Raw genomic sequence first — 26,309 nt, forward strand, 5'->3', positions numbered from 1 at the left:
GATAACTTTTTTGTTCCAATAAATAACATTTTCATTTAAAAACTGTATTTTGTGTTTACACAGATTACCGTTGTTTTATATTAAATTTTGAAACAATTTATTATGAGAAATACACAAAAACAGAAGAAATCAGGATAGGGCAAATACTTTTTCACAGCACTGTATAAATAAATTATGACAATTTAAATTGTTAGGTGAACTAGTCCCAAAAGTTGCCATAATTACAGACATCAGTTGTGCATAACAAATGAAAAAACCCTCTGACTTACTATACACTGATGGATTTCGATGTCTCTGGATAGTGAGATATTGCACAAAAACACAGACATCATACAAGGTCTTTGGGCTCTATTTGATGTTTCCACCTGTACTTACTCTGCTTGTGGGCCTCCAGCCCACTTTGGCGAGAGGCCTGAGTGCTGCGAAGGGCAGGATGTAGTAGAGGAAGGACAGAGGCCATGATCGAAGGCGGGCAGTAGGCCGGGACATGCAGCTCAGCTGGCCTAGACGCCGCCGCAAGGCCAATTGTGGGAACTGCAACCTGCACAACACAGCTATGATGCCAAAGTGTACAAAATACCCAGCTATACATTTAAAGAATAAAAGAAATCAAAGACTCCAGATGCAATAGGGTGAATCACAAACCTGTTTAGAACATGTCCACGTCATATTGCACCCGGAAATCAAAGAAATAAGAAATTATATTTTTCTTAAAGAAAATTAAACCTGTTTTTAGGACCATTAACTCTTTCCCCGCCAAACACGGAATTTTCCGGGTTTCCGTGTTTTAGGTGTTATACGGTAAGGAAGACCCCTCCGCATGTTTTGAAAGAGTACGCAATTCTTCGATCAAAGAAACAGACTGCGATCGTCTCAAACATGAAGAAGTGGAGTATTGAGAAGCTCAAAATATCAGACATAAACATGCCTTTTTATCAGCTTTTTGTCTGAAATGTTGTTTTTTGACAAAACCGACCTCTCTTCAAGTCGCAATAAAAAAAAGAACAAATGAATCTTTTTTTTTGCCTAAAAGCAGAGGCTCAGATCTTTATTGTGATATATAGCATCTTCATATATTCATGGAAGAAAATATTCTGCAGGCCATTAAAGTTTAGCGAAAATCGTCAAAAACCCTGGCGGTGGCTGGCAACTTTTTTTTAAAAACGCTGGCGGGGAAAGAGTTAAGAATGTTTTTCTATTATGTATATGTCAATTAGGCAGTTACTTTACTGTATGAATTCTCATTACTGTAATGCAAAATAATATTTGCATTACATTGTGAAGTATGTCATGGTAATAGTTTCTGCTGTTTTAATAAAAATGGTCTAACAGCCATTTTTACTGTAACAGTAATATTGACTGTATTACTGTACTTCACATATATGCATTAGGAAGGGCTCTGGGTTAAGCTCAATTGACAGCATTTGCAATAAAGTTGATTACCACAAAAAATTATTCTGACTCGTCCCTCGTTTATTTAAAATAAGCAAAACTCACGATTACAGTAATGCAGTTACAATGGATGTGAATGAGGCCTAGGGCTGTCATAATTATGACATTTGGCTAACAATTACTTGTCAAACAAAGAATTGCGATTATGACCAGGGACTGAAAACATTCCAAGGAATGAAAATGAAAACGAACATTTTGTCCCTTTCAATTGTTCCAAAACATGAAAACGTTATTTTTTAACGCTGGTAACTGCTTAATAACCGGTTACTTTAGTTCCGATTACAGTAAAACTTCAGAATTGTACCACTTTCTGTTGCTCAGAAAAGTGAGTCTTTTCTCTTTTTAGTTGTACAGGATAAACATGTGCTTTGATTCTGAAGAAAACCACTGCATCAAACCACTGCATTTCTTTGCCTTAATGCACTTTGTGGATGAAGCCATCTGTGACATGCTGAAGACCTTTCAGACAACTACAAATAATTACTACGTATACATGCATGGTTAATCCAGATGCAAGAAAAAATATTGAAGTAAAAAAGTACATTTCTCAGAAGTCATAGAATTATTGTTATATGTTATTGTTTATGATGCATTAATAAAGATGTTATGCTGCCAGGTTCTGATTGAGAAGCAGATCTGTAATTAAAACAAAGAAGAGAGAGATTCGGGGTATGTTTACATGACAACGATGTACTAAAAATGGAAAAGTTTTTCCTTTGCATTTTAAAAAGTTTTGCGTACAGACGACAACGTTGTCAAAAAGATCCCCGTTCACACCCGGATCCGCGAAAACTACTAAAAACGCTGTAAATGCATGCCAGGCCAGTAGTTGGTGATGCCACTCTGTAAAGAAACTATGCGCACATAAGCATTCTTCCACAGAGCGGTGAATATAAACAATGAAGATGGTGAAAGCATCGAGCAATTCTGTCTGGACGGACGATGAGGTTGCTTTATTACTACAAGTGACCCTGGACTATAAAGCACGCCACCTTTTTAAGGACTCAAACTGGTGATCTCATGTTGGTCTGTTCGCCCTGGAGGTTTGAAGTTCATGCCTATAGACTGAACACATAATGCGCATGTGCGTGATGTCATCGTTTTCGCAAATTCGCATTTTTGTATGTTTAAACGGAGACGAGTCTTAGTGCTCGCACGATTATGGTGATCAATTGTCATATAAATTGTCATACTTTTTAAATGTATGAGACCTACATATATTTATTCTATTTTAAAATAAATTTGATTAGGCCTAACATTAACGAACCATATTTAATGCTTAAAAAAAACTAGAGCGCAGCTCTAAAATCTATCCTGAAGATTCACGCAGTTGTCTACTTTGTGACGTCACTGCAATTTAATCTTTAAATCGATATTAATAAGCATGATTGGCAATCAAGGGCAATAATCGACAATTAGGATTTTTGTCATTATATTACACAATGGTGCTGTCCTAAATTATTCACTTTCACACATTTTTTTTGCATGAAGACCTTTAAAAGAAAAGTTGTGTCATTCTATAATTTCCACAGAAATAGAGCACGTGGGTGTCTCCTCTGACACTGCGCGTATGAAACCGCAGTGACGAAGAACATTTGTCATTATACGATTGTTCAATTAAAGTGAAACTTTAATCCTTGCTTATATTTTTGTGGGAGTTTAGCACCTTCGGTGCATGCATCAGATCACACGCTTTTCATGAGTTGCTCGGAGTGTGGTACGCTGCGGCAGTTTAGTTAGGGAGACTCTGAAAATGAGACACATAAATGGGCTGTTCCTTGCATAATAATATATAGCATAAAATTTCCTTTAACATGGAATTGCTAGCTAATTCACTAAAAGCTTCTCATTTACAAAAGCTGTCATTTAGGAGTTTGGAATTTGGACCTGCTGCTATTTAATGTTTGGCGGATGTAACATGAACCAGAAATGTTCCTATATTATAGACGTATAGTTATTGGAATTACAAATAAATGACAATAAACTTGCATTAATTGTATGGTGCCCATTTATATGAGTGTTTACAGGAATCCTGATGACACGGAGAGAGAATAATGAACTTTAAACAACAATAATAATGCATTAAACCAAAATTAGGCAATAAACAGCATGTAACGAACATTAAACAACAAAACTGACAATACAAACCCTAATCTCTGTATACATAGTGTAATATTTATGCTAGCTGTCAGACTGCAAGTGCAGTGGTGGTTTGTGTGTGTTAAATGTGCTTATGTGCATCTCATTCACTTGTTACAGTGCTTATCTGTGACAGTTCAACTGTATAACTTGTGAAATTAACACAACAAATCACAATGGGAATGAGTAAGAAAAGTCTCAACTCACTAACCCTAACTCACAAACTATCTGGAGTCACTCTGTGACAATTATTTCAAGACCTATGAAACTTGTTAGGTTGTGTTTGGACATGCTGTTCTGTAAGTAACAGTGTGCAATTTCCCACATTTTGTTTACGTTTCATAAGCGAAAATGATTATCCCCAAGTAACATACTTTTATGTTTTTGTTGTGTAGTTTATTGCCTGACGAAACAAACAGAATTTGGTTAATGGCATGTCATTACTTACAGCAAATGACTAACACAAGCTCCAAAACAACGTAACAAGGTGCAGGGATGTTACAATAATCCTCAGAGCAGCACAAGCTTGTCTTTCACTCACACAGACACGCTGTGTGTCCTCACGCGCACTTTCGCTTGCGGCTGTTCGAGTCTCGGTCTGCAGGAAATTAGCTGCAGGCAGTCAGAGATCTCAGCCGCAAGCAAATAGACTAACAAATTACCGGCGAAAATATTGGCCATAATTCCATTATCGGCGCAATAATATTTAGATTTTCCCAGTTATCAGCCAATGATATAATGATATAATATATTGTTCTTCCCTATTTATAAAAAACATTTTTGCACTAAAATCACGTTAACATGTAAAATGTTTACATCATGTGGCTATATTTTTTAAAAGTGTGTATTTTAACTTTACGGACTGGCCCCATTCACTTCCTATTTTTTTGTATTGACTGTTTAAGGGTTAAAGGGCATTTTAACATGTTGTACTGATATTTACTCTATAACAACAGAAGCAAGCTACTCTAATAATATGGTAGAAAGTAGGAAGCAAAGAGTTCATATAACATGCAGCATCATACACAAAGCCCACTCACTCATACCAAAGTCCAAACACAAAGACATCCATACAGAATGCAATAAGACAGAATGAACAGCAGAAGATATTTGAATTAGGAAAGAGACAGAATAGAACTGTCCACTGTAAAACTTAACCTGAGGGTTATTCACACTGCCTGTTGAATACATTCTCCTTGGGCATTTATAGTGAGATCCAAAAGTTTGAGTCCACTAGTGAAAATGCTTCTATTTAGCATGTTTCTAATTTATTACAGGGTTTCTTTCACAACAAATTCCATTGAGCATAACAATTTAAGTGAAAAGTTAAAAATGAACAAATGTGAGAATTTTATTAGCCTATTTGATATTTTGCTTGAATGACAAATGCACTCAAAAGACCCCGTTTCCACCTGGTATTATGATGTGTCTCGGGTAATCCGATCACATGTAGACAGGTGAGACACACCGCTGTTTACACCTGATCACTTAAATGAGTCTCCAATGACCACTTGTGTTCGGATTTTGTGGGTCTCTGTTTCATGACGACATATATCAATCACTGCGTCAATGCAAGATAAATAAAGCGCAACTAAGTAAAGACAAAGAAAGCACGAAACAAGAAAACGTTGTGCTGTTTCTCCCAGATGAAGTCGGAATGTAATCAAGCACAACCGCAACATTTTGAGCAAAATTATCAGTTATTTTAGTGTATTACATGTATTAAAGGAGCGTCAGGTGTTCGTGCTTGTACATCTGTGCAGATATAAGACACACTAAAGAAAATCTGTGAAACTCTCCTCATTGTGTATGTTTCTACTTTTAACATTTTTCCGATCGGACGGTTATTTCCTTTTAAAGTCGCTTTAACCGGCAAAATTGAAACTCTTTGTTTTAGCGCAGTAGTTGATTTCACAGGTGAGGGGCGATGCATCCAGGATGGATTTAGATTTACACCTCAAATGCGATGTGGTCACATGCGTTTTGACCACATTCGCATGTGTTTGTTGTGATCCGATGACAAAACGGTTTAGACTCCATTTACACTTGTATTTAGGGCTGACCACATGTGATCGGATCACCAGACACACATCCTAATACCAGGTAGAATTGGGCCAAAGTGGCATAAACAAAACCTAATGATCCAATTTATGCCAGCATGATTTGAAAACATTTAAAAAAAAAGAGTTTTGTGTACTTTAGGAGGAAGCAAAGAAATCTGAACTCATTTCCTACAAAAGGCGTTCACATGGTCAGTCACAAATTTACTAAATTGATTAGTAACCTAGAAAGTGCAAAATCTTAATGATTTTGTTATACATTTTACAGTATACCATTTCTTTATTAAATGGTTAAAAAAAAAAAATCAAAATCATAAAACTTCAGTTTATTTCCAGGTTTAAATTAGATTTTGAATCCCAGATTTTCAATGTGTCTAACTTTTAAACCCCACTGTACATCCTCTCTGATATTCATGTCCCGAATCCTGATTCCTTTCAGGCCGTCTCCATTCAGCTTAGTTCTTTTTAAATTAGCTACTCTCTCCTGCTTAATACCTTTAGTCTCATTTAGGGTTTATCATCACCTTCCTGATACGCTTGCTCTAGAAATGGTAATAGGACTGGGGTGGCCTCATTAATATCCTTAATATCAGTGTGAGCAACAGATGGATTAATCAAAACCAATCATTCTGAAATCAACATAATTTAACTGATGCAAGCACGTAAGGTTTATGATCGCCCTCCATCAAGTGGGTCACATCAAGTGGGACATTTGAACAGAACTACTAAAGGCACCAGTAATCTATTATTTATGACCGTTGTGCTATTTTTAGCACCAGTGAGGGCAGATAACTGGTGCTCCGGATCAAAACAGCTGTTGGGCGACTTGAAGGGAGCACGCAAAAAATGTTGCAACTCTATCCTGGTCGTGCTAAATGGAATGGCCAATTTGCCTTGTTTAACTACATTTCCTGGCTGCTTTTTTATTGAGAATGACATTAAGAGCTAGTGCTTCTGGCTAAAGCGAGATTAGCTTTAGTGTGTCAGTGAAGTGGGTCATATTTGGCCTAAAAATTATGACTCAGCAGCAGCAGGGTTGTAACTATGAGGCTATCTATAGAATTTAATTCTGTGTCCATCTTAATCAGGATGAAACCTTGCACCTGTGGGCAGAAAAATCTTAGAACATGCCCTAACATAAACACTCAGAGTCACCATAGTTTGTCAGGTAAACTTGCACTGGTGCGCAAGACATCTTTTACCTGTACTACCTCACAGTTTTCTCTTTTCGGGAGAACAACATTGCTTGCATGGGCCATGGTGTGAGCAGACCATAATCAAAGAGTAATGGATCACACCACTGCACAGTGTATTATTAAGATAATAACTATGGCAACATGAATTCAATAGTGGGTGGCCTTATGGTGTCAAAGGCACAGGCCACATTATTATCTTCAAGTAAATAAACCATCCGTGCGTCATCATAACAGCATATGGCAAGCGTTCCTGTTCCATTGAAAGGTGTAAATTTTTACTGCTGTACTATAAATAGACAAATTGCACAGAGCATAAACTCAGACCATCCTGTCCAGATCAGTCTAGTTGCGCTCTTTTATTAGTGCTTGCTAAGGTAAGCATTACATTTGTAGCTGGGTAAAAATACAGATTACAGAAGTAATCATGATCTTCATTTGCACTATCCCAATATTGATTCTTGAAATCCTGACACATTCGATGCATGTGCCGACGATGTGCATAGACGATGGCCGTGTCCGCAGGTTGAAAATATCTGGGCCGCACGCAGTCAGGCTGCGCAGATTGTGCTGATGACGAAATTTGAATCACGCATACTATGTGTGTAGCGATCAGCATTGAAGATAACCAAAGTATACTTTGGCTTTTACTCAGACAACCTGGCCCATTTTAATTGAACACTTGGACATGGTGTGAATACACAAATAGATGAATATAAATATCAATACCAGGATCTAAAATATTGATCCAATATAGTTAGAAAAGTATCACAATATATCAATATATGATTGTAGCACAACCCTACTTGGGAGTGGGTTTCTTTGACTTGCAAACACCTACCAAACCCTACACACCTAGCAACTACCTAACATCATCCAAGCAACAGCATAGAAATGCCCTGGCAACTACACCACCAAGCAAGTACCACTCAAATTTTCTTTAGAAATGTAAAAATCTAGTTTACTTTATTGTTGTAATACTGTAATATTTTGGGTATATAGACCTAGCAATACTTACATAATCTAATATACGAACCGGAAGACCTGCAGAGAGTAACTACTATGTAAATGTTGTTTGGAACATATAGCTATTCTATAACATTTGTAAAAGAACTGTGACAATTTCAGAAGTATCCAGCACTTCCAACCGTTCACACAAAGCCATTTTGCAATGCGTATATGTTAGCTCATTCAAGAGATTGGAAAATACACTTTATATTCCAAATTGTGTGCTGCGTGCGCTCTGATGCATCTAAATGGCTCTACACAATGACTGTTGGTTTTTACAAGCGCACACAGTATCAGGTTATCATTCAATAGAAATTAGAGCATTCCTGCCCTTCCCCCAATCTGTACTGCGCAGATGAATACTCATTAAAGAACCTTGTAGTTTAACTGCAATTAATGTGTTTAACGTAAACCGTAGGGCACATTTCAGTTAAAAAGACATTAGTAAACATTCTTGGGATTCAGAATCCTAGTGTCCACCAATATTTCTTGCACATACACACTCTCTTCTCTACAGCCCCCCTTGTTTCTTCATTGCAGGCACACATTGGCCAATCACTGGCTCTCAGTTTCTTTCGCTCACTCACGGGGAACAGCATCTGCTCTGGATAGAGCCCTGCCAACTGTGCAGTTCGCTTTGGATGACGAGCGATTCAGATCAGAGAGATTTCTCTGACTGCCCCACTTGCAATGGTGTCCTAGCAAAAGCTTAATGTTACGTTGCAATTAGGCCAAACAGATTCGCAGAGCTTTGTGAGAGGGGGCTCTGAGGGGCACCAGGTCCCATCTCTACTAGGCAGAAAAGAAAACATCCACTCACATGAACCATATCTCTCCAAACCCACAGTTTGTGCAAGGTCCCCTCTCGTTTGCCCACTTTTCAGCCCTACTGATCCTTCAATTGTCCTTGCTCACTCTGAGTGCGGTGTCAACAACTGTTCTAAATCCAATTCATTCTCCGACACACTCTCTACAGCTCCGCCACAGCCAAATTCACCTGTCCATCCACATGCATATTCAATCTGAACTAAGTCCTAGCACCACACACACTCCTTTTCGGTACCTGAATCGATTTCGGTGGCTGAGCTGAGACGGGCCCCCAGGGGCTCCCGTGCCGGCATTGTTGGCGCCGGGTACGGGCTCCCCTGTCGCTCCCGATGAGGAGCCAGGCGGCCGGAGGCGCCGCACATCAACCCTGACTCTGTGGAGATTGTAGCAAGTGGGAGAGCTGTGCAAAGGCCTGCAGCATCTCACCATTTCCCCGCAACGCTCCGCAACAGCCCCTTCTGTTGCTGCTGCTGCTTCTTCAGACTCCGCTGACACATGATCACTGTGAGGGGATTAGTGCGTATCACAAGCTTTAGCCCTCTCTCGCGCTCCCTTTGTGCGTTTGGCCTGGTGCCACCCCTGCTCGTCACGTGTGGGCTGCTGAAGTCTGATTGGCTGGCTGGCGGATGGGTCCACCTTCTCCCCTAAGCCGCTGCTGAATTCAAAGTCCTGGTGTTACTGACGAGGCAGTGATATCAATAGGAGGGGGAAGGAGGAGGGGTTTGTAAACAGACAATCCTGTCAGCATGTGCTCGGTGCCCCCCCTTCCCCCCTCTCTCTTTCTGACTCTTTCTCTCATTCCTTTCTCAAATAAGGATTAGAGCAAGCTACCTACAAACTGTTCTGATGAATGCTTTCTAATCTCAGAATCATTTCCTTTACAATCCTCACCACACAAAGCCCTAAAAAAATGCAAATACAAAAATCCATCATTACAATAAGCTATGTAGCTAATTTATAGGTTACGTTCCAAATCAATTTCTGCATGCCTTACACAACACAGTACTGATGGATCTGAAAATGTTTACCTGTCATCACGTGACTGCTACCATGTAAAAATGTAGCCTATATTACTGTGGGATGTCCAGATACTGATACTGGTATAGGAATCAGGCCCTATTCCACGTTTATGTACTTGCACTTGTGCTCGTAAAAATGTTCAGATACCAAAAACTGATACCATCTGATGGATGAATATCGCTACGTAAACATTCAGTGCACAAATTAAAATCCCATCATGTCCTTGTGAGATTATTTAACAGCAAAAGCTGTGATTTAATGTGATAAATATATAGTTTGCATGTGGAGCCGATGTTATGCTGATAAAATGCTCACACCTTTTAAAGCTCCTTGACTCATACATGGAAAACACCATCATGAACATTGCACGCTTTGTTTGCAGCAGATGACAACAGGCAGATGGCTAATTCGCTTTGAGGCTCATACGGACTACATATTTACTTAATTAGATAGAAGACTTTTGCGGTTTAATAATCACTTTGTGTCACGTAGTGACCAGCTTTTTCAGAGTGGGAATCTGGCATATTATGTGAGTGCTATTTATTCATAACACACAGAAACACTTCAAAATAAAAGTTCTGCCAAAATAAAAGCTCAATTTAATTAAGGGAAAAAAGTATGACAGAAATATACAACTACTGTATAGATATTATTCACTGTAAAATAAAAAATAATAATAATTAAGAATCAATAGTAATTTTATTATATTTAAGAAATATCTCACATCTGTGATGCTCTGTTATAGAGCACTTTTATTTGATAAAAATATTACAATATCATGTAAAAATTACACTTTCATTTGATCACAGTTACGGAATTTATTCATTTAAACATAATTTTGATGATAACATTGCAATAAATTGTAATGGAATTCAAAATGGTATCTCTAGTAATAATTATTTATACTCCAGAAAAAGTGAGAGGACTGCTAGTCATTATAAGTCTATGAAAGGGAACATGTTATTAAATAAACAATACACTGTGTTCCTGATGCTGAAATTAAGCTTCTGTTCAAGTCTGCAAGTAACACAAACATACCACAAAACATGGCTTCCTATAAAACTGGGAGGAAGTAAATCTTCCTGTCTAGACTCATCTTATGATTTGTACATGTACTCCAGTAACAGTTCCACAGACCTTCTCACTAACAGTAAACTAATCATAAAAATAACCTTCAAAAATCATTTGAACATATTTCTCCAGCTAAATCTACCTATAAAAAGCATAACAATCTTCTAACAATTAAATATCATGCTTTCTATCTGGATTTTTCATGTAAATATAGATCAGATTAATAAAATCTACTTTTAAAATATGACTTACAATTAAAAGTGTCAAAAGACTGACACAATAGGAGGTCTTTTGTACTTCTTCCTCTAGTTTTCAGCAGAAGAATCTCCTTACAGCTCAATGTCTCTGTACTGGTATTAATCAGATACTGAATGCTTTTCAAGACAGCTAAGGGCGTGACATAACCACTGAAAATTAACCAGACCAATGAGTGGAGGCTTTTACTTTCAATTTAATCAGTTACAGTCATTGTGCCCATCCCACTCACTAAACATACTTTTTACTACAAAATGGGACAGTTACAGGGTGTGTATTATCAAAAAGTATCAATCACAACTACGTTAACGATGGAAATCAAGAGGTGATTAGTTAAGCTATCGGCTCATGATACAATCAAAACTACGAGTTTTGTTAGTATTCGGTTTAGTGTTGCAAAATTTGATTTATTATGACCGGCAATCACTTGATATTTGTATTTATGTTCTGGAATTGAATCAAACCAGCATCTGGAATCAAAGCCTTTAAACTGAAACCTAACTGCTGCAGTCAGTTTTTTTTTTTTTTTTTTTAAAAAAAGCTATACGATGCAGAACACAAAGAACACTTTTTAACTGGACATTGCATCTAAAAATTGTTGCACTACTGCACGAGATGCTGGAAAGAAAGCAGCAGCTGGAAGCAACGCAACGGTCTAGCACACGACAACAAGAGTTTACATGCCAGGAACATGAAACCAACCTAAAAAAACTAGGCTGAATTGTGAATTAAAAAAAATACAATTATAATTATTTCTGTCAATTATTTGCAAGTCTTTAAATGTGCACTCAGTAATTAATACCTCTTTAAAAAAGTTGACCTCTTAAAGAATAAAAATGTAGGAAATCATAAGCACTCAGATTAAATGAAGACTCATATCAGTAACCTTATGAAAGAGATCTTATTCTACATGGAGAGGGTCCGCACAAGGGGGCATAGCACAGAAAAAGTTATGTACGTAGATGCACCTTCAAAAGTTGACCACAGGGGGGCGAAGAAGGTCTCTCTGGAAAAAGCAGTTTTTCATTTGTCCAAACAGACCAGTAAAGTTTTCATCCACCAGATACTTACAATGCTAGTCATCGAAGTGTGGAAGTAAAATAGGGTTTAACCATCTGAACACTGCAAAATCACTCATTTCAGACACAACTACATTTGTGGACATTTTTACAAATGCATTTTGGAACATTTCAGCACATCATATAACTCCATCCCCAATGCAGTGGGGAAAAGACATATTTCTATTGGTTCAAGCTAAAAAACAAACAAACGTAATTTTAGGATTTTTAGAAATTTGAAATTTAAAAAGGAATATTCTGGGTTGAATAAAAGTTAAATACAATCAACAGTAGGGCTGCAACTAACAATTATTTTGATAATCGATTCATCTAATGATTATTAGAATGACATCTGTGAGCGGTTTTCTTCCTCTCCTCAGTCTCTCGTGCATCATCATTACAGTTTAATGTTATCTCATGTTACGTTAAATGAGATCAGACGACTATTCGACAACTAAAATTTGTCGACAATTTTATACTGTCGACGCTGTCGATAACATTGACTAATCGTTTCAGCCCTAATTGACAGCATTTGTGGCATACTGTTGATTACCACAAAAATTTACTTTTGCTTTTATTAAAGAAAAGGAAGGGCAAGTCAAAGCACTGGGTTCCAGTGAGGCACTTACAAAGGAAGTGAAAGGGGACAATCCATAAACTTTAAAATACTCACGGTTTCAAAAGTATAGACACAAAACATAAACAATGTGTGTGCTAACATGATTTTAGTGTGATAAAATCACTTACTAACCTTTTCTGTGTAATGTCAACAACTACTGTAGAAATTACAATTTAAACAACGTTAAACAGCTCAAATTATGCTTGAGTTTTAAAAGAAAAATACCCAACAAAAAATTGGCCCCTTTCACTTCCATAGTAAGGGCCTCACTGTAACCTCGAATCTTGCTGTTTTTAATGAAAATTTAGGATAATCAACATTATACCACAAATGCTGTCGATTGAGCTTCACTTGTATTGAACACGGAATATTCCTTTAAGCATTTGTGAAAGAAATTTTCAAACCGAGCTTTGTTTGAAACCGGTCAAGTTGCATGATAATTCTAAATACCTTGAAATAGAAATTATTTGTAAAAATGCACATTTACCACCTTTCTGATTTAAGGACTTGCACACAACTTACAGAAAGAAAAAAAACACAAATCAGACTGATTAGGTTAAGGTTGGGTTCACATTCCTGGCATGTAAAGTGTTGTTGTTATACGCATTAAATCGAATTGTAATTTCAGCGGATTTTAAGTGGCATAAGTGACGTTATTCGAGTTCACAAATCAGGACTAATGAAATGTATCAGTTTTTAGGACTGTAATTGGCTTAAACGAAATCTCTGAAATGCTAACAGCAAACTATCTTTACTGGAGTTTATCAATCAAGCCCAGAGTGTTTGTTTAATGGTCTGAATAACGCAGTCATATATATATATATATATATATATATATATATATATATATATATATGATACATACATGCAAACTGTGCATATTCTGTCTGAAAATCAAAACAACTTCAAAATTATGTGGTTAGAATGAAATGGAACCACTGGGACTTATCCCAAGCACACAAACAGGGGTTGAAATCATATTACCGTTTTTTCAGTGCTGTCCTATTTATCAAAATAAATGTCCAAAAATAAATTCTCCAACAAGAACTCTTGCCATTGTTCATGAAGTGCAAGTGTGCCATGATGCCCATGAAAATGAGTACTCGGTCAATGTCAGACTGAATCCACTGTATGGACTGAAATATATTTGTGTGCATCACTTCATCAATATAGAATGGATTGGTTTCTGTAGGTCTATTCAAAAGTTAACATTTTTAGAGGTTCTAAGAGTCAAACACACACCAACTTGGTGTGCAAATATTACTGTCTGGTGATAGGTCATCAATAGGTCAATGAGTGACCATCAGACAGTAGCTCCACGTTGGAGGCAGATGTTTATCTCTTGTATGAGGAATATAAAGTACTGCAACACAGTAGGAAAGCCCCTAACACAAAACTGTCCAATCAGATGCAAATGACACCGTAACAGAATATCGGGTGATTCTGACTCTCAAACAACCAGATGAGCTGACCAGCATTAAAGGACATATAACAGAAAACAATTACACCTCATTTATTTTGCTGGATAACTAAATTACTTTTGTTTATATTAGGGAATCCTAAAATGGCCAGACAATATTATTTATTGTTTTCAGCCATTCCTGGGTTGTAGTTGTTTAAAGTTGTACTGCTGAAAAAGCCATCACCTCTGACTTTTGGATGCTGGTTTATGGTTTAAATTCAAATTTTTTTAATGAACCTATTGCTATTAGCGTAGGTGTGTGTGGTAAATTGATAAAGTGCTCAGCACTGGATAATAAATAAATATAAGCTTTAACTTTTTAATTAAGTGTGAAAGTGTTGAATAATGTCCTCTGCGAGTGGAGTTGTCTGTTGGTTTCATTAATTAAAATTTAACCTGTAAAATTGTGGAACAACTGGTATATGACTGGGCTAGTGCTGGGTTTAAGTGTTGTCACACAAAACACAGTCGAAATCATCCTCTTCATTCCTAACACAGTGTCACATTGACACATTCAGGTTTGAAGGGACTGAAGGAAGTTTGCACACCTTGTACTTGACCAGAGTAATATCACATTCACAATCTAACCTTTGACAAAATGGTTAATGACACACCTAATCTTCTTAGCAACAAAATAGAAAAATAATTTAAAAAAATATGTGTGCTAATGTTTGATTTATTATGTTCTATACCAATATTTGGTTTTGCGGATTAATTTTATGCTGACTTAAAGCTGGTGTCTATAAAATTTTCTTTGTTAAAAAAACGTTGCATCGACAACTACAAGAAAGACACTCATTGGTTAATATTCCTGAAGACTGTAAACACTGCATCTCTGCAGCACTTTAAAAATTCCTGTATGTTTGAGCGACCCGCTTAGAGTCACCCCAACAAAGTTACCCAACCAATGGTGGGACTATTTGAACAACAGCAGATGAGGGGCGTATTCAGTAAGCTGTTTCGATAATATTTATTTTTGCAATTCCGTTTAGTGGCGCAAGTGTCGCAGAAATTACATCAGCTTTAATTAACAGAAACTCTTCCCTTCCTTTTTCAAACACATCGTGTATCATCATGAAAGTAATAAAAAAATACTGCAATATTATTTATTATCAAACCTTGCCAATTGTTATTCAAAGAAACACAGCTGAGACGCACAGTGACATGGACAAACATCATGTGGCGTAACATTGTAGGTTAGATAGGCCGCACTGCAGCTAAATACGCTTGTTACTCCTCTTCAGAGTGCTTAATCCCATTTTGTACACACAGAATGCGGTCATTTACAGGATTGACAACCACATTCTTTCCGCATTATGTCAGTTTCCAGAGACATCGAGGACATTTCAAACACTCTGATACCATCAGTGTCCCAACAAAAGTCGGAAGCTTTGCGTAAAGATCACAGAACAAAACCTTGTGGGCTTAAATAAGAATGTGAGCAAAAGGTAGACAATGCTTTGACAATGGTGATGCTTTGCAACAGCGCCTCGTCGGTGTCTATGTGTGGAAGTTCACACATAGGAGACTGAGTGCTGGGTTGCAAAGGTATGACCAGTGGAAGTGGGGATACGAGCAGGATGAGACTTTACCTGAACTCCATTTGCAATCCGTGGTGGCACTTCAATGCCAAGCTTCTCCAGCTGGCGATCTTTATATCGCTCATACTGGTCATATCCTATGTAGCCGCCGCCGATAGCTATAAGAAGTGGAAGAGGCCGTACGTGGACCTGAAGACCTGAAAAGCCTAAGATAAACAGAAATATGACATAAAATTTATTCATCAGCTGTTCGGTGACAGTCAATTTAAGGGAATATTCACGCTAGGGCTGTGTCGACACAATCAACTATCGATATATCACACAATACTTTTTCTCACGGTATTGTCTCGATACTTAGATCCATGAATCGTGATATTTTCAGGGCAGTCAGAGATGCTTCTATGAGGCACGAAAGAGACTGAAACTGATCCAGCAGGATTCGAGGTTTCTCTCATGGACATGCTGGACCTCTCTCACGTGTTTGGATCTAGGACTGGGCAAAAATATTGATTTTCTACTTAATCTTCATTTGTAAGATCCCAAGATCGTACTTTTTTTCTATCTGCAATCCCCAACAATCAGATGTGCATAAATACTTCCAATTTGCTACAAAAAAATGTCTGTTATTAACCACTGGCTGGTAATTTCTTGGATTTCACTCACCACTGTTTAAGAGGTGTAGTGGTATAGATGTTCATCGCAGAGAGAGCTTTCACTGCGGGCTGAGTGTAAAAGTTTTGACTCTTTCTGTGTAATGTGAGTCCAAAGACTAGATCCAAGCAAACCATTTTTGCTGTTTAATAACATCTCTTTTAATATCCTTTCTGATATCTGCAGTCAGTTACTTATCAAAAACAACTAAAGGAATAGTTAATTCTAATCACACATAGCATGAATACTGTAAAGAAGCCATTTGACCAAACAAACTCTACTGCCAAATTCCCTAACACAAGTCTTAAAGAGACAGTACCATTTTAGCACTTGTTCTAGAAACCTAATGAAATACCTGTAAATATACAAATTAGCCATGTAAATAACAAACATGTAACAATATACTGTATATATGCAATATAATATATGCAATTTCACTACACCATATTTATTGATGTAATACATGTACAATGTTTAAAAAAAAGCTAAAATTATGAAAAAATAGTGATAATTTATTTATAAAATGTCTGTAATTTAACAAGTTAGAAGGTCCCCTGTATAATGAATAACAGCATTAGCTGAAAGAGAATTTCTTTCATACTGTATGCAAGCCAAATGGACATTATAACTGAACTATACCCAAGCAATGTGTATTGCAGTATGTTTCGTATCATGATGTGGCTAGCGATACCTTGCCCTAATTGAAGCAATAGAGATAAATTCCAGACATAAATGTTTACTAGATACACATGAAAATCATTCTTCAAAAAGAACACCATGTTCAATGCATTGAAAAAGGATAACCGGTATAATCGGATTTTGGAATCAAACAGGGAGGTTTGAAATTGAGTGGGATTTTGCGACCCGGATGTTTAATTGGTCAGGTACCGTAGGTTTTACTAGGGTGGGCGATATAATCGGTAGACACGATAAACCATAGAAATTTGACAACAATATGCATTTTGGAGTATACATTTTGGAAAATCACCACCGCATGGCAAGAAATGTGCACAGCATTCGATTCACGCTACACATACGCGGGGTGGTACACATTCTGTCTGAGAAATGGAGGAAGGCGGAGCGACTGCTGGTTCTTCAAATCCCTGTGCTCTAGAGACAGGAGAGTGCAGAGCGGGATCACTCAAGCTACTCAATCCGGTTTCTCTCGATATTGTGACACAAAATCACAAAACTTACATGACTTATATGAATTCTATGAAATTAATAGTTTTTTTTTACCTTAAAGCACTATGGAGGAAGTCAAACATATCAAACGGCTAGACAGCTTGATATTCTATCTAACACTGATGAGGACGATGTGTCATGCAGGTTTTAAACTACACATCATCACCTTAAAATTCAGTTTGAATTATGTTCGATATTAGGAAACAAACCGGTCAGGTTTGCCTTCAGATCAACATTTATTCTCTATAGAGATTACTTAAATCACTAAGACCCTAATAAAGTGTTTATTTTTGTTGGATATTATTTAACTTATTTATAACATCCTTTGTTGCATTGCTTTGAGAAGATGATGAGTTTCATGAGGAAAGTTTATAATAATAACAATACTAGTTAACTGACAACATCAGACTGAATTGGGACATAATGTGAAATTTGGAAAATTATGGTAAGGTTGATTTAAAGCCAAATTAAGTTTTATTTTTGTTTTTTTTTGTTTGTCAAGTTATAAAAGGTATGTAATTATAGAAGAGGAAGTAATTTACATATTATTTAACTGACTGGATTATTCAAAAATAGGCATTACAATATTATATATAAAAACAATTTTATAGATGCTTTTTTATGTAACTATATTGTGATCGATATTGTTATTGCGATATAAAATATTTTGGTCACATCGCCCACCCCCAAGTTTAACATTATACAGAAATACACCCCAATTCTCCCAATTTGGAATGCCCAATTTCCACTACTTAGTAGTTCCTTGTGGCGCGGTTATCCAGGCGACTCAATCCAGGTGTTGGAGGACAAGTCTCAGTTGCCTACGCTTCTGAAACCGTCAATCCACACATCTTATCACGTGGCACCGCAGAGACTCACGACTCCACAGGTGGTAGTCAGACCCCCGGCCAATACATTTTTAACGATAACTTATAAACCTACCATGAGCTCCGAGGTTGTGAAGCGATGGTATATGCTTCTGTTAAAGCGATCAGTCAGTGTTTTTCAACTTAATTTTTTTTAAAATTTAAAAGTGGAATTCCTGTTGAAAAACTACACTACCCGTGAATCCTGAAAAGAAAGATCCACTAATCAGAGAATTGGAGTCCAACAAATCACACCAAACAAGCGCTGCAGCGACCACCGACTGGCCAATTAAATTATGTAAATATCAGAATATTTTGCAACAAAATTCAAATATACTGTTTCTATACTTCTAATCAACAACTTAAAATCAATAGTTTTATATCTTTCCATTGTTTCAAATTCAATTACGTCATTCGCAATGCTTCATGGGATTGTAGTTCATGACCTCGCGGAGGATGGTGAGTACACAGGCTTGCACCTTTGTCTGATTTTTAAATATATATATGTATATATATTGCTTCAAATCAATGTTTGTAATGTTGTGATTCTGGTTGGTTTAGTTCATGACTTACTACATTTATGAAGGATAATTTGAAACCCCAAGGAAGAAATGAAAGCACCGCCCCCTCCCCACGCGCAGGGACATTCTCGGCAGCTTGATAGCGCCATCTAACGGATACACACAACTGTCCCAAAGAACTTTCTGGTGCTACGAAGCAGTCATGTCGACGAATGGCCAGTAAAATGACTAAAGATAAAAAAATAATTTACTTTATTCCACGTACCTTTTAAGAATGACTTCTGATGACTCCATCTGATACCACAGGTTGTGTGCAGCAGCAAACTACATACAAGACAATTTCACATAGTGTTCAATTACAAATAACGCAATTGTGTAATTTTGGCCAAATAACAATGAACATTAACTTTTATTATACTTTTTTAAAGTAGTGTATTAAACAGACGTTTGATATATTAAAAGCACTGCTTGGCACTGTGCCGGAGCTTGATTCGTTTGGGGAAAAGCACGTGATCTGTGACGTACGACGCTTCATTCGGCTGTGAACCACGTGACTACTTAGGTACCTGGTTCAAAAGAACCGCAAATCCGACAAGTTTGAACGCAACACAGTGACATTAGCACATTTTACTTCCCTGTTGAGAAAATGTTACTGCCCAGCCTACACACGTATTTATTTTCCAATCTACACGTTAATAATCCGTTATTAATATACTGTCATACAATGTTTGTATTATATTTTTTAACATAACATTAACCTCTCAACTCATATATGAAGCCCTTTCGGTTTGAGCCTTAACTTGGTTATTACTTATTTATTACCACTTTACTGAACGAATCACGAAACCGACATAATAGCGTTGACGATACATGTTATTGCTTCAAAACGTTGTCATCTGCAACGGCTTACTAGGTGCGCTTCATTTTTTTTCATCACCAGATGGCAGTAATCTGAACCACGAACAGAAGCTTCGAGTAATAAACACGATTCCAGTACATTTGTAATGAAAGCTCCAACGCTTGAGAAAGCTTTATTTTCTAATCACTACATGGCACACTTACCTGCTCTTTCGTGTCCCAGCAAGGCGGGGAATAAACACTGTGCGCAAGACCGCTGCCATGATTCTTGTATGCGCTTAAAATGTCTGCGACTCTGTTGTCATCAATAAGCGCACTGGCGCCATCTGCTGGAATGGAGTGTTTGCGCTTACGCTGTAAATAACTTAAAGATTGTTTTTCTTATTCATTATTATTATATTTTTTAATATACTTGGACCTCCCAGACCCACTTTAATAATTTTCTTTAACTACTATGTAGTGAAGAATTCGATCCAATGTACTTATTATAAACATTAATGTTGTTGCATTGTACTTATATTTAAAGTACCTGCATTTTATTACATCTGTAGTTATACTGTTTGCCTTAACCCCTAATTCTAAACATAACCCTACACCAACCCACACCTGAACCTCAGTAGCAGCAAATGTGAATCTAGTGAGAATTGTGCAGAACAAAATGTACTTAGACAATAAATGCATTGTGTTGCATGTATTTTAATGTAATTTAAGACACCTAATATAAAGTGCAACTGACCTCCAAACAGTGACATCATATGATCATCAAAAATGGACAGTACATTATTGTGATCTGAATGAAAAGCCAAGCGTTTTAAGCAAGAAAGTCTTATTTAATAACATTTCATTCATAAAATATATATGTAAAATCACACTGAATTCTAGCAATTCTCAAGCAATATTTGTGTTGGTGGTCTCAAAGATAAGAACCACACCATCAGTATCTGTAACACTGTGTGTGTGTGGTAGGAACATATATAAATAATATTAAAAAAACATTAATACAAAATGGAAATCTTTCCGTCATGAAAAAAATATCAAATAGGCGGTTCCACTGCATACCTTTGTAAACATACGACGCCCTTATTTTCACAATTAGGGCCTGTGTGAACAATCCCTTACAGTTGAAAGCAATAAGCAGACTGTACATGGCTGCAGGTTGTGTTGAAATCACATTTCTAATCACAAGGCTCAGACTCTTTTGGGGTTAATTGCAGATATTTGACACTTTCAAAGCTGTAGGTTATAGGTCTATAACTACTTTCAGACCACATCAAAATAAAATGTGTCCATGCTTGCATTCTCAAACAATAAGAAAAAATACTGTATGCAGAACAACGGAATGATAAAACTAAAACCAATACATGTCCAATCTGGCAAGCTCATTAGCTTAATATTATTAACAGAACAAAAACGTGGGGGTGGGGTAAAAATGCTTTACGCACGTCAACCAGATATTACACCTGCAATACAGATCAAACCTCAAAACTGAGCTCAGCATTGGATAAATAAATGAAATCAAAAGTGGTATTGTCCATTTTTTCACCAAAGAGAAACATAAAATAACTTGCTTACCTTGTGTTAGGGGCTCTGCATGACCTTCACTATATGGCATGGGATAGTCCAAGAACAACAAATGCAAAACCACAAAGTTTAAAAGAGAAACAAAACACAAGAAACTGCTAAATACTGCAAGGTGCCTTAAAAGTTGGACTAAAATGTAGATAAAAACTTAAAAAGAAATGTTTTTTGTAGTTCTGTTTTTGGCAGCAAGTCGCTTAGCATTTCAGATACACAGGGAAAACGGTTCCAAGCTACTGATATGATGAGCACCCAACTTATTTTTGAGACCATGAAACCGTGTTCAAACACAGGCTCAAAATGACGGTAAGGAACATCTTGGTTAGTGACGGTTAGTGAACACAAGAGTAATATAGCTAGGCAAACACATTGCTCAAATGTCTTTTAGGGTTAGTGCATTTCAAAAATCCGAAGTCTCAACTGTAAATGCTACAGGAAAAACGTTCATCTATTGCTTATTGTTCTAAAGTAAACAATGATGTGTGAAGCTCCAATTCTTTGCATATGTAGACAAGTTGTTTATTACCAACATTTTTGGTAACCTAAAACGCAGATGAAATGTCAAACTGGTCAAGCAGGCTCAGTTCTTGTTCTGAGCCTCCTACTTGTCAACGCTCCTTCCACGTGGCCCCTTTACACGTAGTGGCCACAGGTTAGTTTTAGCCTTGCGTTTCCGTGGCAGTGTAAAATCGGGAAAATCAAGAACTCGCTTCCGTTTCTGATGACCAATGCACACCAGTGCACCGTTCTTCTCTTTTGGTTATTCAAATATCGTCTCCAGGCTTCTGTACAAACAAAAGTATTCCAGAAAAATTTTCAATATCCAGAAAAACACAAAAGCTTCAAACTAAAGCAAAAAGTAAATTGTGGGCACAAACCTGTTAGGGGTTGGGGAGTTGTAATTCTTGTTGTTATAAATCTCTTCCAAACTGAATTCCTTTTTCTTCCGTGACCAAAATACTAATTCAACAAGCACCAATCAAGACATTTCAGAGCAGATCCAATTAGATACCACAATAATATTAATCATGAGGGCCAGAGGAGTTGAGAGAGAATGCTCACCTCTTTGGTTTGGGAAGTCCCACTGGAGTAAGGTTGTTATCTGGTTTGGGAACAGTCTTGCGAATCCGAATTTGGGAGACATTTTTGGAACGCTGACCTGGTTGAGCTCCAGCATTAGAATCATAGAGTCCCACCTAAAAGACAAATTCCTTTCATTCTAGAGAAAACTTAACTGAACTTCAAATCGTTCGGTTCAGCAATGTCACTATATATCAAGAAATTCATTTTCCAAATATATTCTCAAGCTTGCATATTCAGATATATATACATACTCCTTTTCAAAACTCTTTGTTCAAACGCTGGAAGAGAATACCTGGTTAATTTCTCTAGATGCCCCTCAACCATGTAGACCAGGGTATTTCACATTTGCACAAACAATAGCAAAACTGTGCACAGCTTCAGTGGGTGATCCATCCGAACGCAGAGATTTAGGGCTCATACTGTGCCGTGGGGGGTGATACAGACTCCTTTCTGGTATGAGACGAATTTTGCGTAGATTACATGTTGATGAGGCTTTCCTGAAGTTGAAGAGCAGTGTCATTTAAAGAATACCCAGTGATTGGTAATATAAATATAACATCTTGATTTTATGGTCAATTTAGTAATGCTCATAACTGCAGATTGTACAATTGGCAGATGGATTGGCTTCATGCTTAAAAATGACAATGATGATGAAGGAATGAAGCTGCAGAAACTGCTGATTTTCCTATACAGATCACTTTACAGACATAATCTTTAATGGTGAAGTGTGCACCATTTCTGCACCACTAGCAGCACCAAATGGAGCAGCAAAAAAAACATTTATACAAGTATTTCTGGTAATCCCTTTATGTGAGCACTTAATGTTATCCGTGTGTGCCCATTTAGCCTACATGAGTATTTACGGTAATGCTGATAAATCGCTAACAGAGAGAGAATAATGAACTTTGAAACCAAAATGAGGAAATAAATTAACAGCATGTATGAAGATTAAACAACAAAACAAAGACATAATATAAACACCATTTACGCTAGCAGCCAGACTGTGTGTGCAGCGGTGGTTTGTGTATTGTATGTGCATTGTGCCATGCGCATCTCATGCCCAGACGCTTGTTAGCTCTCACCTGTGACAGTTTCATTTGACAACTTCTTAAATATAAATCATAATAATTATAATGGAAATAGATAAAACACTATACAGATCAGATAGTAATTCAACATTAGAAAAGTCTCAAACTCATAAAATACAACAAGCACATTAGTTTCACTCATAAACTAGTGTTTTCAGCCATCTCACGTCACTCTTTGAGGATTATTTCAAGATCTATGCACCATGTTACATTGCGCTGGGACTTGTTTTAATCGCGATCCTTTGCTGTATGTGATGATATGCTATTTTCTATATTCTGCTTATGTTTCAAGAAGTAATGCAAAATGAAGTGATTTCCCCCAAGTTACATACATACATGTTTTTGTCGTGTTTGCTCCAAAACAACGTAACAAGGTGCAGATATGTTGAAATAATCCTCACAGGGTGACATGAGTTTGGCTCGCAACACTTGGATACCTTTTAATACTGTCAGACATGCTGTGTGTGCTCACGCACTGTCGCTGATGAGAGAAGCCGCAAGCAGTCAAGGCATTCTGTGGTGCAAGAAAATAAACAGTAAAAAATTACTGGTGGTAATTCCACTATCGGCACAATAATAATATTTTGATTTCCTGGTTATCAACCAATAATATATTAGTCGCAGATACAGTGGCAAGAAAAAGTATATGAACCCTTTGGATTTAGCTGGTTTTCTGCATTAATTGGTCATAAAATGTGATCTCATCTTCATCAAAGTCACAAATATAGACTAACAACACACAAACAATTACAATGTTTCATGTCTTTATTGAACATATCCCATTAAACATTCACAGTGCTGTGGAAAATAAGTGACCACTAGGATTTGTTCTTTCCTCCAATGGCAGCAATAACCTCAAGCAAACGTTTCCGTTAGACCTGCACAATGTTCAGAAAGAATTTTGGACCATTATTCCTTACAGAACAGCTTCAGTTTAGCCATATTCTTAGGATGTCTGTGGTGAACGGCTCTCTTGAGGTCATTCGACAGCATCTCTATTGAGTTAAGTTGTGGACTCTGACTGGGACACTCCAAAAGGTGGATTTTCTTTTCTTTTTTTAAGCCATTCTGTACTGGATTTACTTTTTACACCATATGTAGTGCTACATTTTCTTCTCAAACAATTCAACCTTAGTTTCATCAGTCCACAAAAACGTTCCCAGTAGCGCTGTGCAGTGTCAAGGTGGTCTTTTGTGAACTTCAGACATGCAGCAAAGTTTTTATTGGAGAGCAGCTGCTTCCTTCTGTGTCCTGCCATGAACACCATTCCTGTTGAGTGTTTTCCGTATAGTAATATTGTTCTTGTTTTAATGAAATATCAGTTAATTACAGTATGCTCAGTTCGCGCATCTCTGTGCGCACTCAAACTCTGTTCAGCCACTCGCACAACGGCAGCTCTACTCAGTTATATAATGAGAGGTATTGGGACGTTTAACAAGAATAAGTACATGAGTAAAGTATCTAACCTGAAGTCAATCCTTTAATAAATGCATAATTCTTTCTGCGGGGTGCTTCATACTTGGAAATAAGGAGTATTCCATACTTTGCCAGTGGTTGAAGCTGGTGACGACGTGCTGTGAATAGCGGTTGCACGTGATAATGACATCCAGTGCCCAGAATATGAATTTCATATAATTTATCCATAGCGGGCCTAATTCTGTTCTATTTCTAAAGTCTCTCACTGGCCGCATTGGAGCAGTCGGAGGGCCGCAGATGGCTGGACTTTGGACACCCCTGCATTAACTGGATACCAGGGTTCACTTACTTTTTCAAAAGCAATGTGTAAGTGAATGTTTAATGGGACGTGTTCAATAAAGATTATGGATTATAATAACTATAATATAGAGTTGTTAGCTTAAGCACATTGTGTTTTGTCTATACTTAAGAGGAAGAATGAAGCTGAGATCACATTTTATGACCAATTAATGCAGAAAACCTCCAAAGTGTTCACATACTTTTTCTTGCCACTGTATTTTGTGCATCCCTAATAATAATAATAACAATTAATAATGCATGGCCTCTTTATGACTTCCGTATATTTGGAAAAAATAATAATAGCAATTTTGTTTGTTGCTGCTAGTGGCAGAGAAATAACACTTTTCACACTAAACCATAAATGGTAAGCAAAGATAATCAACATCTAAAATTTTTAATCAGCTATATGGTATGGGGCTCAAGAGATATGCATCAGACTACTGTGCTGCAGGGGGATATGGCCACCATGCTGAAGCTCTTTTCCTCAAACGAGTTGAATTTTTTTAGAGCAAGCAGCATGCATGCAATAATTTGTCAAGGAAGGGTTCCCACACATTTTGAACTATGAATTTCCATGATTTTGACTTTACCAGTCATTTGTGTTTACCAGCCCAGAATTGTTTTAAATAATCTTATAGAGATTGCACTCACAAAGACCAACTTCTAGCTCAAAATAATTTAGAGTTGAACATATCTAGAACAACATTGTCACAAAAAATGTCCATGGCTTTTTAGGATTTTGTTTGTTTCTATTACCTTCCCAGGCATGGAAATTACAATTTAAAAATTCCCTGATATTTTCAGGTTTTCCATGACAGTGGGGAACCTGTGACTTTCAGTTCACATTATATAAATCAACTTCCTTACAATTAAAACAAAATTGAACAATTTATTTAGCATGCAAAACAGAAGAGTGTTATAAGTTCAACTTACTGGTGATCGTTGTCAAAACCTGGTGGAGCTGTATAGTCAACCAGAGGTCGAAAAGGATGAGACTTGCACTGTCTCAAAATCCGAC

At 37.1% G+C, this 26,309-nt stretch overlaps 1 protein-coding gene across 6 annotated transcripts in view; it reads right to left on the minus strand.

Annotated features, from left to right (window-relative positions):
* The window catches only part of pisd (phosphatidylserine decarboxylase), a 34,966-nt gene extending 14,889 nt beyond the window's left edge, over positions 1 to 20,077 (minus strand). Inside the window, exons 1-3 of one of the 6 annotated variants that reach the window (XM_052093107.1) lie at positions 19,992 to 20,077; positions 19,195 to 19,253; positions 15,758 to 15,912 (exon numbers count right to left, since the gene is read on the minus strand). In XM_052093107.1, coding sequence (XP_051949067.1) covers positions 15,758 to 15,912; positions 19,195 to 19,253; positions 19,992 to 20,050 — 273 coding nt within the window. In that variant the 5' untranslated portion in view covers positions 20,051 to 20,077. Of the gene's footprint in view, positions 1 to 375; positions 542 to 8,915; positions 9,226 to 11,023; positions 11,087 to 15,757; positions 15,913 to 19,194; positions 19,254 to 19,991 lie in introns of those variants that run through there. The other 5 variants (XM_052093123.1, XM_052093114.1, XM_052093140.1 and 2 more) reach the window with 5 other exon arrangements.
* Positions 20,078 to 26,309: the final 6,232 nt, after the last annotated feature.

The sequence above is a fragment of the Xyrauchen texanus genome, chromosome 3, assembly GCF_025860055.1.
Source record: "Xyrauchen texanus isolate HMW12.3.18 chromosome 3, RBS_HiC_50CHRs, whole genome shotgun sequence".
In the NCBI taxonomy this organism is placed as follows: Eukaryota; Metazoa; Chordata; class Actinopteri; order Cypriniformes; family Catostomidae; genus Xyrauchen; species Xyrauchen texanus.